Source organism: Rosa rugosa, chromosome 1 (assembly GCF_958449725.1).
Source record: "Rosa rugosa chromosome 1, drRosRugo1.1, whole genome shotgun sequence".
In the NCBI taxonomy this organism is placed as follows: Eukaryota; Viridiplantae; Streptophyta; class Magnoliopsida; order Rosales; family Rosaceae; genus Rosa; species Rosa rugosa.
Window position 1 is genome coordinate 54,317,110 of NC_084820.1, and position 12,879 is coordinate 54,329,988.

General features: G+C 40.4%; 3 protein-coding genes across 3 annotated transcripts; 1 reads left to right on the forward strand and 2 right to left on the reverse strand.

Annotated features, from left to right (window-relative positions):
* The first annotated feature begins 786 nt into the window (after window positions 1–786).
* LOC133741430 (protein NODULATION SIGNALING PATHWAY 1) lies at window positions 787–3,152 on the forward strand. The gene is made up of 2 exons (XM_062169328.1): window positions 787–2,566; window positions 2,879–3,152. The coding sequence occupies exons 1-2, from the start codon at window positions 923–925 to the stop codon at window positions 2,879–2,881; spliced, it is 1,647 nt and encodes a 548-aa protein (XP_062025312.1). The 5' UTR covers window positions 787–922; the 3' UTR covers window positions 2,882–3,152.
* A 1,348-nt stretch (window positions 3,153–4,500) lies between these two features.
* LOC133741441 (E3 ubiquitin-protein ligase SPL2) lies at window positions 4,501–7,341 on the reverse strand. Its single transcript, XM_062169336.1, has 6 exons — window positions 6,791–7,341; window positions 6,598–6,699; window positions 6,345–6,506; window positions 6,124–6,245; window positions 5,590–5,709; window positions 4,501–5,013 (listed from the first exon to the last, which is right to left on the reverse strand). Exons 1-6 carry the CDS (start codon window positions 7,163–7,165, stop codon window positions 4,719–4,721), a joined length of 1,176 nt encoding a protein of 391 aa, XP_062025320.1. The 5' UTR covers window positions 7,166–7,341; the 3' UTR covers window positions 4,501–4,718.
* A 3,510-nt stretch (window positions 7,342–10,851) lies between these two features.
* LOC133741450 (uncharacterized) lies at window positions 10,852–12,742 on the reverse strand. Its single transcript, XM_062169342.1, has 4 exons — window positions 12,003–12,742; window positions 11,534–11,623; window positions 11,350–11,417; window positions 10,852–11,243 (listed from the first exon to the last, which is right to left on the reverse strand). The coding sequence occupies exons 1-4, from the start codon at window positions 12,711–12,713 to the stop codon at window positions 11,129–11,131; spliced, it is 984 nt and encodes a 327-aa protein (XP_062025326.1). The 5' UTR covers window positions 12,714–12,742; the 3' UTR covers window positions 10,852–11,128.
* Between the last annotated feature and the right edge of the window lie 137 nt (window positions 12,743–12,879).

The following is a 12,879-nucleotide window of genomic DNA, read 5'->3' on the forward strand; positions in this document are numbered from 1 at the left end:
TCCATCTTTCCCTTTCAAATAAAACACTGAAGCATGGGAATAGACTTCCAAGGTCAAAAGAATACAGAATCAAATAAGTAACTTAGTTCAAAAGGATCCACTTTACATTTCAAAGTTAACACTGAACTACTGAAGCATATCCAATACCTTTAAAGTTCAAAAACGGATGCAAAATTATACCAGGCATGCAGATCTGAAAATAAATAGCTATATGTCATATTTGATTGATATTGAATTGAAATCATACATTGTGACGAAAATTAACATAAATAACAATATGGTTAAGATCATAAGTCAATGTCACTGGTTATAATGAGTATAAGATTGAATACAAAGCTTTCAATTCAAAAAATGGTGCAGCTGCCTTACAATGTGACATGAATGAGGATTTGGTTTCCAGTGAAGCAAAGCTATCAAATTCTTTAATTAGTCCTCTCGTACACTACAAGATCATACCACACTAACATTGTATTAAAATTCCTAGTACCAGGGGAGAAACATAATGCATTAAAAAAATGATCCAACTGGCTATTAAGACAAAACCAAACACATTCAGAGCCTCTCTAACATCACGAAGCAGTAACAAACAAACGACTTCCAATTTCTTTATTCACAAAACCAGAATCTGCCGTCTGGAGAAGAAGACCATTCAAAATATCTCAACCCAGCTCCTCACCATTTTCAAACAACGACATGCCAAAGAATAAGTTAACCACTCAAAACACATAAGAGTTGCTTAATAAAACATCACATCCTCCAAATTAACAGCACACCAACATTAACAAAATGCCCTAATTTGTCTCTTCCAAGAAACTACTATTGCCATTTGGTCAATGATCAAACTTTGTCACCCTCCCTCAAACCCTCTTCATCTTCTTCCTCATTTTCTCAAACTCATCCTTCATATTTTGCATCCCTCACAATGACCACTAATGAAGTCCCACAGCCGAACCCTACTTCGGAACAGATCCTCGACTGGCTTGAGGACTCGGTTTCTTTCTTCCCATCTTTCTTGGACGATCCTTACAACTCGAATGGTTATCAATGGTGGGATGAAACCCAAGATCTCATTCATGCCAACACCAATTCTCTCGCCAACAACGCTAACATTGCCGTAGCAGAAAATCCAGTCAGCCCTGTTACTCAGCTGCCATCATCGGATTCATCCAAGAAGCGAAAATCCCCGGACGGCCCGGTTTCGGAAACGTCCTCACACATTGACCGGAAGGCGAAAACCGGCCGGCCGGTCAACAAGGACGAAAACGATGTCAAGAAAGCATCCGATGAAGTGGCCACACCGCCGGTTAAGAGAGCAAATGGTAACAAAAAAGGAACAGGGAAAGGTACTGGAAATAACTGTAATAACGGTAATAGCAAGGAAGGGAGGTGGGCAGAGCAGTTGCTCAACCCTTGTGCATCAGCCATCACTGGTGGGAATCTGACACGTGTCCAGCACCTCCTCTACGTCCTCCACGAGCTCGCCTCCCTCACCGGCGACGCCAACCACCGCTTGGCAGCTCACGGTCTCCGAGCGCTGACTCACCACCTGTCATCCAATTCTTCCTCCTCTGCTCCCAATGCCTCCGCCTCAGTAGGACCTGTTGTCACGTTTTCTTCAACAGAACCAAGATTTTTTCAAAAGTCTCTGCTGAAATTCTACGAGGTGAGTCCATGGTTTGCTTTCCCTAACAACATAGCCAACTCTTCAATACTACAAGTACTCGCCGGTGAGCCTAATCGAGCTAGTACTCTTCACATTGTTGACATCGGGGTTTCTCACGGGATGCAATGGCCGACTCTGCTTGAAGCCTTGACTCGCCGTCCAGGTGGGCCTCCTCCATTGGTGAAAATCACAGTCATTGCACCTTCCACAGTCGAGAATGATCAAAACTCTGAAGCACCATTTTCTATTGGTCCTCCTGGTGACAATTTCTCTGCTAGACTTCTCGGTTTCGCAAAATCCATGAACATCAATTTACAGATCAACCGTCTCGACAATCAGCCATTGCAGACACTAAACTCTCAAGTCATTGATGCCTCTAGTGATGAGACATTGATTGTTTGCTTGCAATTTAGGCTGCATCAATTGAACCACAATACTCCTCCGAATGAAAGAACCGAATTCTTGAATGTTCTAAGGAACATGGAGCCAAATGGGGTGATATTAAGCGAGAACAACATGGAATGCAGCTGCAACAGCTGTGGGGATTTCGCAACAGGGTTCTCACGGCAAGTGGAGTACCTCTGGAGGTTTCTAGACTCCACTAGCGCCGCGTTCAAAGGGCGTGAGAGCGAGGAGAGGAGGGTGATGGAAGGGGAGGCAGCAAAGGCATTGACCAACCGCGGCGAGATGAATGAAGGGAAGGAGAAGTGGTGTGAGAGAATGAAGGGAGTGGGGTTCGTGGGGGAGGTTTTTGGTGAGGATGCCATTGATGGAGGGAGAGCCTTGTTGAGGAAATATGATAGCAATTGGGAAATGAGAGTGGATGAAAAAGATGGGTGTGCAGGATTGTGGTGGAAGGGTCAGCCTGTTTCATTTTGTTCATTGTGGAAGAATGGATACCAAGTAAGTTATGATCAGTAGTACTGTTGTGTATCCTTTATCATATGAACTTAATTTCAAAGAGTGTAAGAGTTTGTATACTTCTAGTTTCTCGTTGGTTTAATTTAACTGGTCTTTGTGATTTGCCAATTCCATATAGAGTGATGAAGCTTATTGTCTATTCAAACTAGCTGATGATTAAGGCTAGGGCTAGTTGTAGCTTACATAGTATAACCACAGATGGAATCTGGTTTTTGTTGGCTTGGTTTGGGTTCGTTTTGCTTGGATAAACCGAGAAGTATATATGACATTTTTTTTTCTTTTTTTGATCGGGAGTGAGGTAGCAAGTCACCTCGGTTACGTTAGCGAATTAGTAACACACTCATCCAGTCAGTATTCGGACCAATGTCCACGAGGGTATCCAGCAAAGCCAGACTAATTCCCCACCGCAGGTGCACGAACTCGAAGACCCCTCAAACTTGCTAGTCACAAACTGGTGGAAGTTAAGACTCGTACTCTAGACATGGGGGTTCCATGCTAGGCAGCTCGACCAACCTTACCACATCATGTGGTTAACATATTTTGGCTCAAGTATGAAAATAATTTTACTTTCAAAAAGAGAAAACAATTTCAAGGGTGTTGAATTGTTTCGATTGGTGTTTTCCGATTGAAGATGAAAACAACTTAAACTCTCATAAAGGCAAAATGAATTCAGGGGAGTGAAATTGTTTCAATTACTTCTAGACAAATAATGGTATTCCAACATACATTTTCGGATCAAAATCTTCAATTCTCTTAAAGCTACTACAATGACGTTGTTAAGAGTCATATGAATATTTTCAAAGAAGATTTTAAATCTTCCAATCTCCTATTTACTATTGTTGAAATTTCTGGTACAAAAGAGAGAGAAAACAATATTACACCAAATTACCACCACTGAAGCATTGTTTCAATTACTTCCGAATAATGATAGACGCTGTCAATGGGTCAGGACGTATCGAGGTCGTGTTAAGGTATTAAACGTGTAACAATAGATAAACTCAAACTCAACTCATTTAATAATAGTATCAAATATACAAACTCAAACTCAACATATTTATTAAACGGGTGATCCACAATGACCTAACCCATTTAATAACAAGTCTTGTGCGGTTGAATTCGATAACCTATTTAAACAATATAAACGGGTCACCACTAGACTCATTTAAGATATTTAATTGAAAAATGCATGAAATCTTGAAATAATATTACATTACTTCACCACTTAATTCATTTAAGACGTTAACCCTTAGATAGTTAAGAGATTACTTAGTCTTGTATATGAAAATTTCATACAATCGGACTCGATCCTTTTAATGAACAGGTTACTTGGATTGATTTCTTATTAGTGGGTTGACATACAAATGATTCTCTTTTTAACTGTTCGGGTTCAACCCGCTTTATTTCATGCAGATTTTGAGTCGTGTCACAATTTCTGGATCAAAATCTCACTTCAATTAAAAAATAAATAAAAAATTATTTCTGCCGACCTCCTATGCAATATAGTTGCAATTTCTGACACAACCGAGAATTCATGAGGGCTTGGGCCTACTAAAAAAAAATTTCCACCACCGAAGCATAAGCCCCGTTCAGTTAGTCCAATGGACCAAGCGAATAACTGTACAAATCGGCCAAGATACTCTGGGTTGAAGCCCATAAGGCTCCACACATGTCTCAGCCTCATCGCATTACACGATAGGACTCCAACACAGCAGAGTTTACCTGTTTCCAGGCCTGCATCTCTGCAGATAGTGGCCCGGGGACTTTCCTGGGCCTGATTCCTATACAAGAATCGCAGCCCAATCGCTTTGTCCAGTGGTGTTACAAATTATTGAGTTACCTGTGCTTATAAGAGCAAAGAGGATAGTCCTCATGCTCGATGTGGGACTTTAATTTTGGTGATCACTCCATCAGCCATCGAGTTCTCAATGCTTCCAATTATGATTCCCATAAGCTTCAGAAGACAAAATGAACAGGATTCTAATCCAAATGTTATACACGTAACATGCAGCTTTACTCCATGAAAAATCCTTCAAAATCTACAGTTAAACTCATGTGAGGAAACTACTCCATGTCAACTATCCACAATCACTTTACACGCAACTTCCTCGTATATCCTAATACTAGAAAACTACAACTAAGAGTCATATATGCGCATTGCAGTGCGGATCTCCTGCCTGCAGACCGGGCACTTGGGTGACGTGCTCTGCTCAATGGATATGCAGCAGAGATGGCAACACACGAGATGCCCGCACGGAATGAAGGCAGATCGTCTTCTCCTCATCAGACAGATGACGCATAACTGCCCATCAGGTACTTCCCCTACTTCCTCATCTTCTGCTTCAATTTGAGGATCAGCAATGGTTCCAGCTGCATCGCTTGCTTGCTGTGGCTGCCTTCGTTGCCTCCATTCTCTAAATTTGTGCCAATTCCTGAAAACGATATTTGCCAAATTCATTTATTGACACAAACTCCTGATTATTGTGATCATCAATGCAAGAAACAACAAGAGAGAGAGAGAGAGAGAGAAAGGGGGGGGGGGGGGGGGGGGGGGAACAAAAGAAAGCAGGCTGCAGCTTAACCAGCAGTTTTTGTTTCTATGAGCCAATTTTCTCTCACTATTGGACAGTATGAGAGGAAAATCTAGACTGTATTTTATTCACCTGTTTTATAGAGATCTAAGAAATAAGGCAAATAAAGAAATGAATGATTTCCTTCTCTAGTGGGGGAACCAAGACATAGGTTAGGTTAAAAATAAGTCAATTGAGGCTACAACTCCAGCTCATGCAAGACATACCATAGAAATGTCAAAAGAAGCAGAAAATTAGGAACTTGACGCTCAATAAACCCGTAGAAGGAACAATAGGAATTTCAACAGTGAAATCTCCTAACACCATAAAGGTGATTCTTTATACTAGCGTAGGAGATATTTAATAGCTATCGAGATTCAACAGGAATCTGCAAGTACAACGAAATACAAGAATTAACATTTTCATGAGATAGTGTACCTTGCACCAGCATAGCAGAGGATTCCAACTGACAACAAACCAAAACCAACCCCAAACCAGAATAATGTGTTTGTCTTGTGTTCGAGATGTAGAACCAACTCATCCTTATCCATCAAAGACCTGCAAGATACATGATCGATTAATATCTTCATACACATAGACCAACAAAGTATAAACAAGCTAAAACTCATTCAGGACTGTCAACTCTTGAGCAACAATTCACCTTCCGACAACCACATATTACCAATCAGGGCAAGTTATGGAAATAGTAAATAAAATAATCAGAATCTTAAAGAACAAAAAATAAATAAACAAAAAATAGAGCAATAAATAACAAATATTTTTGAAGATGGTAACCCTCATGGTATCAATAGTGAACCGAAGTCTCGAGTCTCAGTTTGACAACAATTAACAGCATCAAGGCCAATTGCCATCATCACAAATCCCCGACAATTCACAAAAGAAGAAGTCACAGATATCCAACTACAATCCACTAAAATACTGAGGAGAACATCTCTAAAATAAAATCCTTACATAAAATAGGGAAGATCACGGCATGACTTGATTTCCGGTATCCCATTTTGGAAACTGCAGATACCAACAGCACTGACTTCGACTCCCAATGGAAGAACCTTTTCTTCATCTTGCAGACCGATCTTCAAAACCACAACACAGAATTCCCATTACGAAATTTGTAACGAAAATGTCAAGTTATAAAACACTACAGCAAATAACCGAAAGTGCACAGCACTCACTGGGTAATCATGACCAAAAATTTTCTGCAGGAATGTAAAGGGACTAGGATTAAAGAGCTGCTTTTGCTGATAAACTGTCACAAGAGGCAAGGGATGTCCTAAGCCATCGGAATTCGGAACAACGAAATCGGAATTCCCAGCTTCACCAAGAACAAAAGGAACCTGAACAAAGTAAAATCGAAATTTCCATTTTCAACAACTCTTATATGCACTCCAAACCTAGCAAAATTCACACATAAACGATCTTGATTACCACTTTGATCGTGCTGGATTCTTGTTCTCTCCAAGGCTTCGCCAATTTAGCTCTCAAATCATAAGTCCGCCAAAGAAAACCCTTCCACTCGTTATACAAAAGCTTCACAGAGCAAAATTCCCCAATTCAATTTTACGAAATCAAGAACTGAAACTTGCTTAGCAAGAACGAAAATCAAAAACGCTAAACGCACCCGTTGCGTCCTCTGAACGATGACGGCGTCGATGGTGGTGTTCTCGTTATTATCGGGGTTGATGATCGGGCTGGACTTGAGGCTCTTGTAGGTTCCGTCGGCGTCGGGTGTGGCTTGGACGCGGCCGCGGAGGACGACGAGCTTGGAGGCACCGGACGGCTGCGGTTGGTCGGAGTCTTCGTGGATTAGGGAGCGGAGATCGGAGACTTTGACGGAGGGGGCTTGGCGGATCTTGCGGAGGGCGGAGGTGGTGGATTTGAAGTTGAGGAAGGAATCGACGGCGGCGAAGGCGACGATGGTGCCCAAAACGGCGCCGTCTAAGGAGAGGACGAGCTGGGAGATTAGGGAGGCTATGGTATGCTCGTTCGACGACATTGGGGGTGGTGGTTTCTACATGTGGCGATGAGAGTGGCGGTGGTTTAGAGGTTACTGGCGGGCGGAGAATAAAGTGTGGGAATCGGGATGGTGGTTCTTTTGTAGTTTCACTCAAAAACCATGGGTGGTTTAGTACTTTCTTCCTTCGACAAACAATTTGGAGCTATTGGAATGGTACTCTGCAACTCAGTCAGGTTAAGCCTAGCCCAATGTTTTGGGGATTTGCTATGGACCTATGGTAAAGAGAAACCGAGACGATGGACATCTTAGACAAAAAAAAAAAAAAAGATTTTTTTCCCACACCCTATTAAGTGTTTTTAATTCTCTTTTACCCAAAATACTTTAATGAAGTCCTTCCCTAATATCCCATTTTAAATTTTTTATTTTTTAGACTATTTTACCCCTACCCCTTTCACCCTTTGTTACTTAGAGAGAGAGAGAGAAACTATATGAGACTTCGCCGGAGCCCCGTCATCGGTCCCCGGATTTCAGTCACCGATAGCCGGATTTCGGCTAACTTTCACGCGGATTCCGGCCAACTTTCGCCGGATTCCTTGACCGACTGCCGCCCACCGGACTTTTCTGAAAATCACGTCGGAGGTCCCTAAAGAGGTCGTCGGAGATCTCATAAGTCTCGGGAAAGGTTTATTGCCCCCAATAGACGTCTATAGAGGGCAATAAATAGTCTATTGCCCCCCAAAAGACGTCTATTACCCCCCAATAGAACTTTTGGCCACCGAAATGAGAACTAATTTTCCTAAAATTAGACAAATAAAACTTGGATTAAAGAAAAAAAAAATGAGGAGATTACATCAATTCAAAAAGTTTATTGCCCCCTAATAGACTTTTAATAAACATGTATTGCCCCCTAATAGGTCTTTATTGCCCTGCAATAGAACTTCTTTTTTCTTTTCTTTTTTCTGAGCCTTTTTGCCCCATTTTATGAAAAAAAAAATGATTTGGCACCCAGAAAAACCATTTTACCCTAAAATAAAATAAAATACAGCCTGAATGACAGCGCCCGGGCCCGACCCGGAGCAAAGCCCGGATGAAACTACTAGCGCGTGGAGCTTCGGATATGGATCCGAATATGGAGACGCAGATCAAAGACACGAGGAGAAATGGAGACGCAGGAGAAAGCTCCGATCTTACGTTGTGTAGTCTCCGTCGAGTCTCTTCGCCACCGGAGAAAAGCTCCGCCGCCTACGACACTAGCTGGAAAGAAAGCTCCAAGCTCCGACGACGGCCATGGTGGGCGGCCCGTTTCGGGTAGTAGGTGCAGTCGGCATCGGCGCTTTGCAGATCAGGAGGAGAGAGAGAGGGAGTTTCAGATCCGGAAGAGAGAGAGAGATCGGGAGGAGAGAGATTGATGTTGATGGCAGTGATTGTAATTCTTTAATTGGTTTGAGGGTAAAATGGTCATTTGTTATTAAATTGTGTATGTGGGAACAAAAATCTGTTGCTGGGATAGGTGAGATAATTTTTCCTTATTTTAGTGCTTTGGTTCAAGGACTCAAAAAAAAAAATTGATGAAACCGGGTGTGGAACTAAACCTAGATAAACTGAGTTTCAAATTCCTTTTAAAAAAAAAAATAACACAACGGTATTCAAGTGAATTGATCTTCCCACCAAAGTCTGAAAAGGCCCTGTGCGTCACAGGTCTACCACCACGAACATGTAAAATTCCCTGGCATGCATTTACACGAATATCCCATATTCTGAAGCTATGGTCCAATGAACCGGACATGAAGCTATTGGTGATAGGTGACATACGAAGAGAAACAATTCTCTCCATATGGGCGCCTTTGAAATATGGAAGGCATCGATTATCATACATTGACAGATACAGCAATGATTCAGATTCTCCGGTAGTAGAATCCAATTGTATCTTGAAGAGCATATTATACATATATCTAAAGCCTGGTTAACTGTTCATCACTGTGCAAAATGAAGTGGCGCTTTTGCCCTTGCTGTCTCCCTCAATTACAAGTTTGCCCTTACTTGGTGTTGTGTTATAATCTCTAGGTTCACACAGAGGAACATTCTAAGGATTTACCCCATAGAAACTTAAAGTTGCCTCCTCAAATTACCAACCACATGTTGGATGGATGCATGGAGCTCAAATGGTTGTGTCTAATGTGCAGGTTAGTTTTCCAGTTTCTGAAACTTATCGAACCTGATATTATGTCAATGACCTTGATCGATAAGAAATATAACCTGATCCCTGCATATAAAATTTTATGACAGGGATATGATAAATCACTATGGTTGATGCATGGGATGTTTACAGCCAATGATGAGGCCCTGCCTTTTTTAGGCACAAGGGCTCAAATGATGAGTTTTTTTTTTATCCTAAAAAGACCTTGATAGTGACAAAGACATTGAAGGTGAGGACAATTTATTTACTTTGAGTTGAATTTTTGGCATATTAGCAATAATATCAGAGGATTGATGTTAATATACAGGTGAAAGCATTTATGGCTAATGGATGTCACTTGGATTTTAATCAAACCCCCTTGATTCATTCTCCCCACAGACTTCTACACAAAAGTTAGTAAGGTCCGTTTTGTTTTTCTGATAATTCGAGAATTTGATTCCTATTTTTAGTTATTGTTGAAATCAGTTATATTCCTATCTTATAACATAGTATACTCACATTGCTAAATATCTCAACACTCATTGCACTATACGTTTCACTTCACATCAGTATTTTGCAGAGCTCTGATCACGTCATATGCAGCTGGTTGTTTATAGGTAACACAATCCATCTCTACATTCCAATGCCTTATTGATTAATGTTTGTGCTTACTCCATACAAAACCATTTCAATGATTTCAATTTACAGAACCAAATAATCACTCTTTCTTATTGATTGACATTATTACTTATGTTTTCCAATTACAACAGCTCAGCTGAAATTTCGGAGCACTTATCATTTTTCGCAAATGACGAATCAGACTTTGTACATAGACACCTACTGTTGTTAGGATATTTAACTTTGAAATCTGGCTAACTTACCAGAATTTTGAACATGTAAAACAATATATAATATATAATGTAGCAATGTAATATAACAATGTTTCTAAATTCAGTAGCATTGAATCAAACAATATTGCTTATATTCCCGCAGCATCGCGCGGGTGCATTTTCTAGTATATAACTGAGGTTGGGTGATGAGTAAAGGCTGTAAAGCATATACGATCTGCTCCATGTTTCTTAAGATATGAGTTCTTTAGCAACTTAGCGGTTGCAATGTCATAGAGTCACGCAGAATCATCCTTGCTTGCTGTAACTAGTAAATCTTGTTTGCTATATATGGAAATCAAGTGACTCTATCCTCCCACCAAAGTCTGAGAAGACAGCTCCAATGGCCATGTTGCGCACCGTTTCGTCATCTAGCTCTCTCATCGACGGCGTCTTCATCCGTGTGAATGAAGTTTCACTTGAGTCACTTTGTTAATTTGTAAAAAGCCAAAAATAATACTACAACAATTAATTATATCACGTAGAATAGCGACTCAAACAACTAGTTAATTAATTAGTTTACAAAACCAGACTTCAACTAGAATTTTAAATTAGTCCCGGCTGAGTAGTACTCCTTGCTTGTGAAGCAAGCTATGTTATCCTTAAAAGAATTGAGATTAGTTATCCCATGATCGACTACGAAACAATTTTGGTTTCAATAATTGTGATTCCATTTTCATTTCAACGAAAGAGAAAAATGAAACATTAGCTAAAGCTAGCCATATGTATCGTTCCAACTTCCAAGCCAAGCCACAGGCTATATTATTCATCATATGTACTCCAAACAATGTTTGGTTTAGCTATAAAGACCATGTTTTAACTTTTAACAGAACTAGAACATTGGCCAAAAAAAAAAAAAAAAAAACCTAGAACCAAAAATTATTCCAGAATACCTCTAATATATGTGTTTTTGATCATTTGACTTTCAACAATGAAGGGTTAAACACCCAAAACAAATGACTTTATCAATCCATTGATTGTGTCCGGTGAATCAAAATTTGCTGCATGCCCTGTGTCCTTGATAATCTCTAGTTTTGATTTGGGGCCCAAGTGCCTGCAAAAAAAAAACAAAAACAATGTTTGTATTGTCCGCCAAATATTGAAAAGTAAAATAAGTTTTCTCTAGCTAATAGCATTCTAATATTCAATTCGATAAATACCTTTGCAACTGGTAGGCCATGTAAAGTGGGAAGACATTATCTTGATCACCCCAAATTATTAGCGTTTCCTACAAATAAAACCTCATTTTTTAAAAATGGAAGACAAAGTTGCTTGCAAGCATTAGTCTCCATGCCAATTGCATGCTTAACGAAACATAAAAACTTTGAGTAAGACTTTTGTTACCTGACTTAGGATAGCAAGGCTTGGATCTGCTTTCTTTGCCACCAAGTGTTCCAATAGCTCTAATTTTTCCTTTCTATTTTCCTTGTTCGCCTGGAAAGTCCAAATATAACAAAAGTAAAAATAAAGTTTCTTATGGTACTTAAAAATCGCTCTCTATCTATTTTTTGTTTACATCGACTCCAACCATAGCACTCTCATCTTTAGATGCATCGCATGTGTGTGATGTTTTTAATCACCACCATGAATGATACAATAACTGAAAATAGTCGTTCACATGTGTCTATAGTGAATATTGTTAATGTAAGTATATAGATTTCACACACATCATGATCAACAATCGCTAGTGTTGAACACAAACTATAGCTTCACAACGCATTTGATATTTGAAGCTCCTATATGCATGCATGTATAACTCTAAATTAATGTTCACCTAATCCAAAAACAATAGTACGGAAAAAGAAGAACTCACCTCAATGAGCTTTTGAAGGACATAATCAGGAACCCACTTGAAAACATCATACTTGTAAATCGATCGACTCACTAACAACCGTAGATCATGTGGATTATTCGCTACAAGAATCTCCAAAGCGTTTGAATTCTTCCTCAACAACTCCTCCTTCTGCTGATCATTCCACACCACCCCACTACTCACGATCACAACCTTCTCTACCGTCTCTGGACACATCTCTGCCATGCGGTACGCCACGAAGCCGCCGTAGCTAATACCGTACACCGAGTACCGGTCCACGCCCAGCCTCTTCAGCCCCTCCATAACGCACTTGGCTTGAAAAGACTCGCTCCGGTCTGACCGGTTCGTGTAAGACTTCCCGAAGAACAGCAAATCCGGCACGTACACGTTGAACTTCTTGGACAAGGGACCCACTTGACAGACGAACTGCCACAGGGAGTTGCCGCCGTAGCCGTGAACCAGAACCAGGCTTGGTTTATCGAACCGGCGGTGGTTGGCGGTCCAGAAGTGGACTGTGGTTTGGTCGTCAATGTCAACGGTGCAAGGAGATAGACCGCATAGTCTGAAGTATAGGGATACGAGGGTATCTGGGATTCTGAAAAAGATGGAATCCCAGTTTGTTTTGAAGAAAAAGGATTTGAGGTGGTGAAAAATGGTTGATATGGCTGAGAGGTAGAGGGAGATGACAATCCAAATCTTTTGGTAAGCCATTGATTGGTCTTAGAGTACATTCCCGACTCATGTTTGTTTTAGTTTACTGCATATATAGATATGTGTAATTGAAAAGAAAGGCTTGCATGAAGATGAAGTTTCAGATAGAATAATATATGTGATGATGTAGTCACCGAGTCAACAATTCATTGCCGTCTTTTTAGCT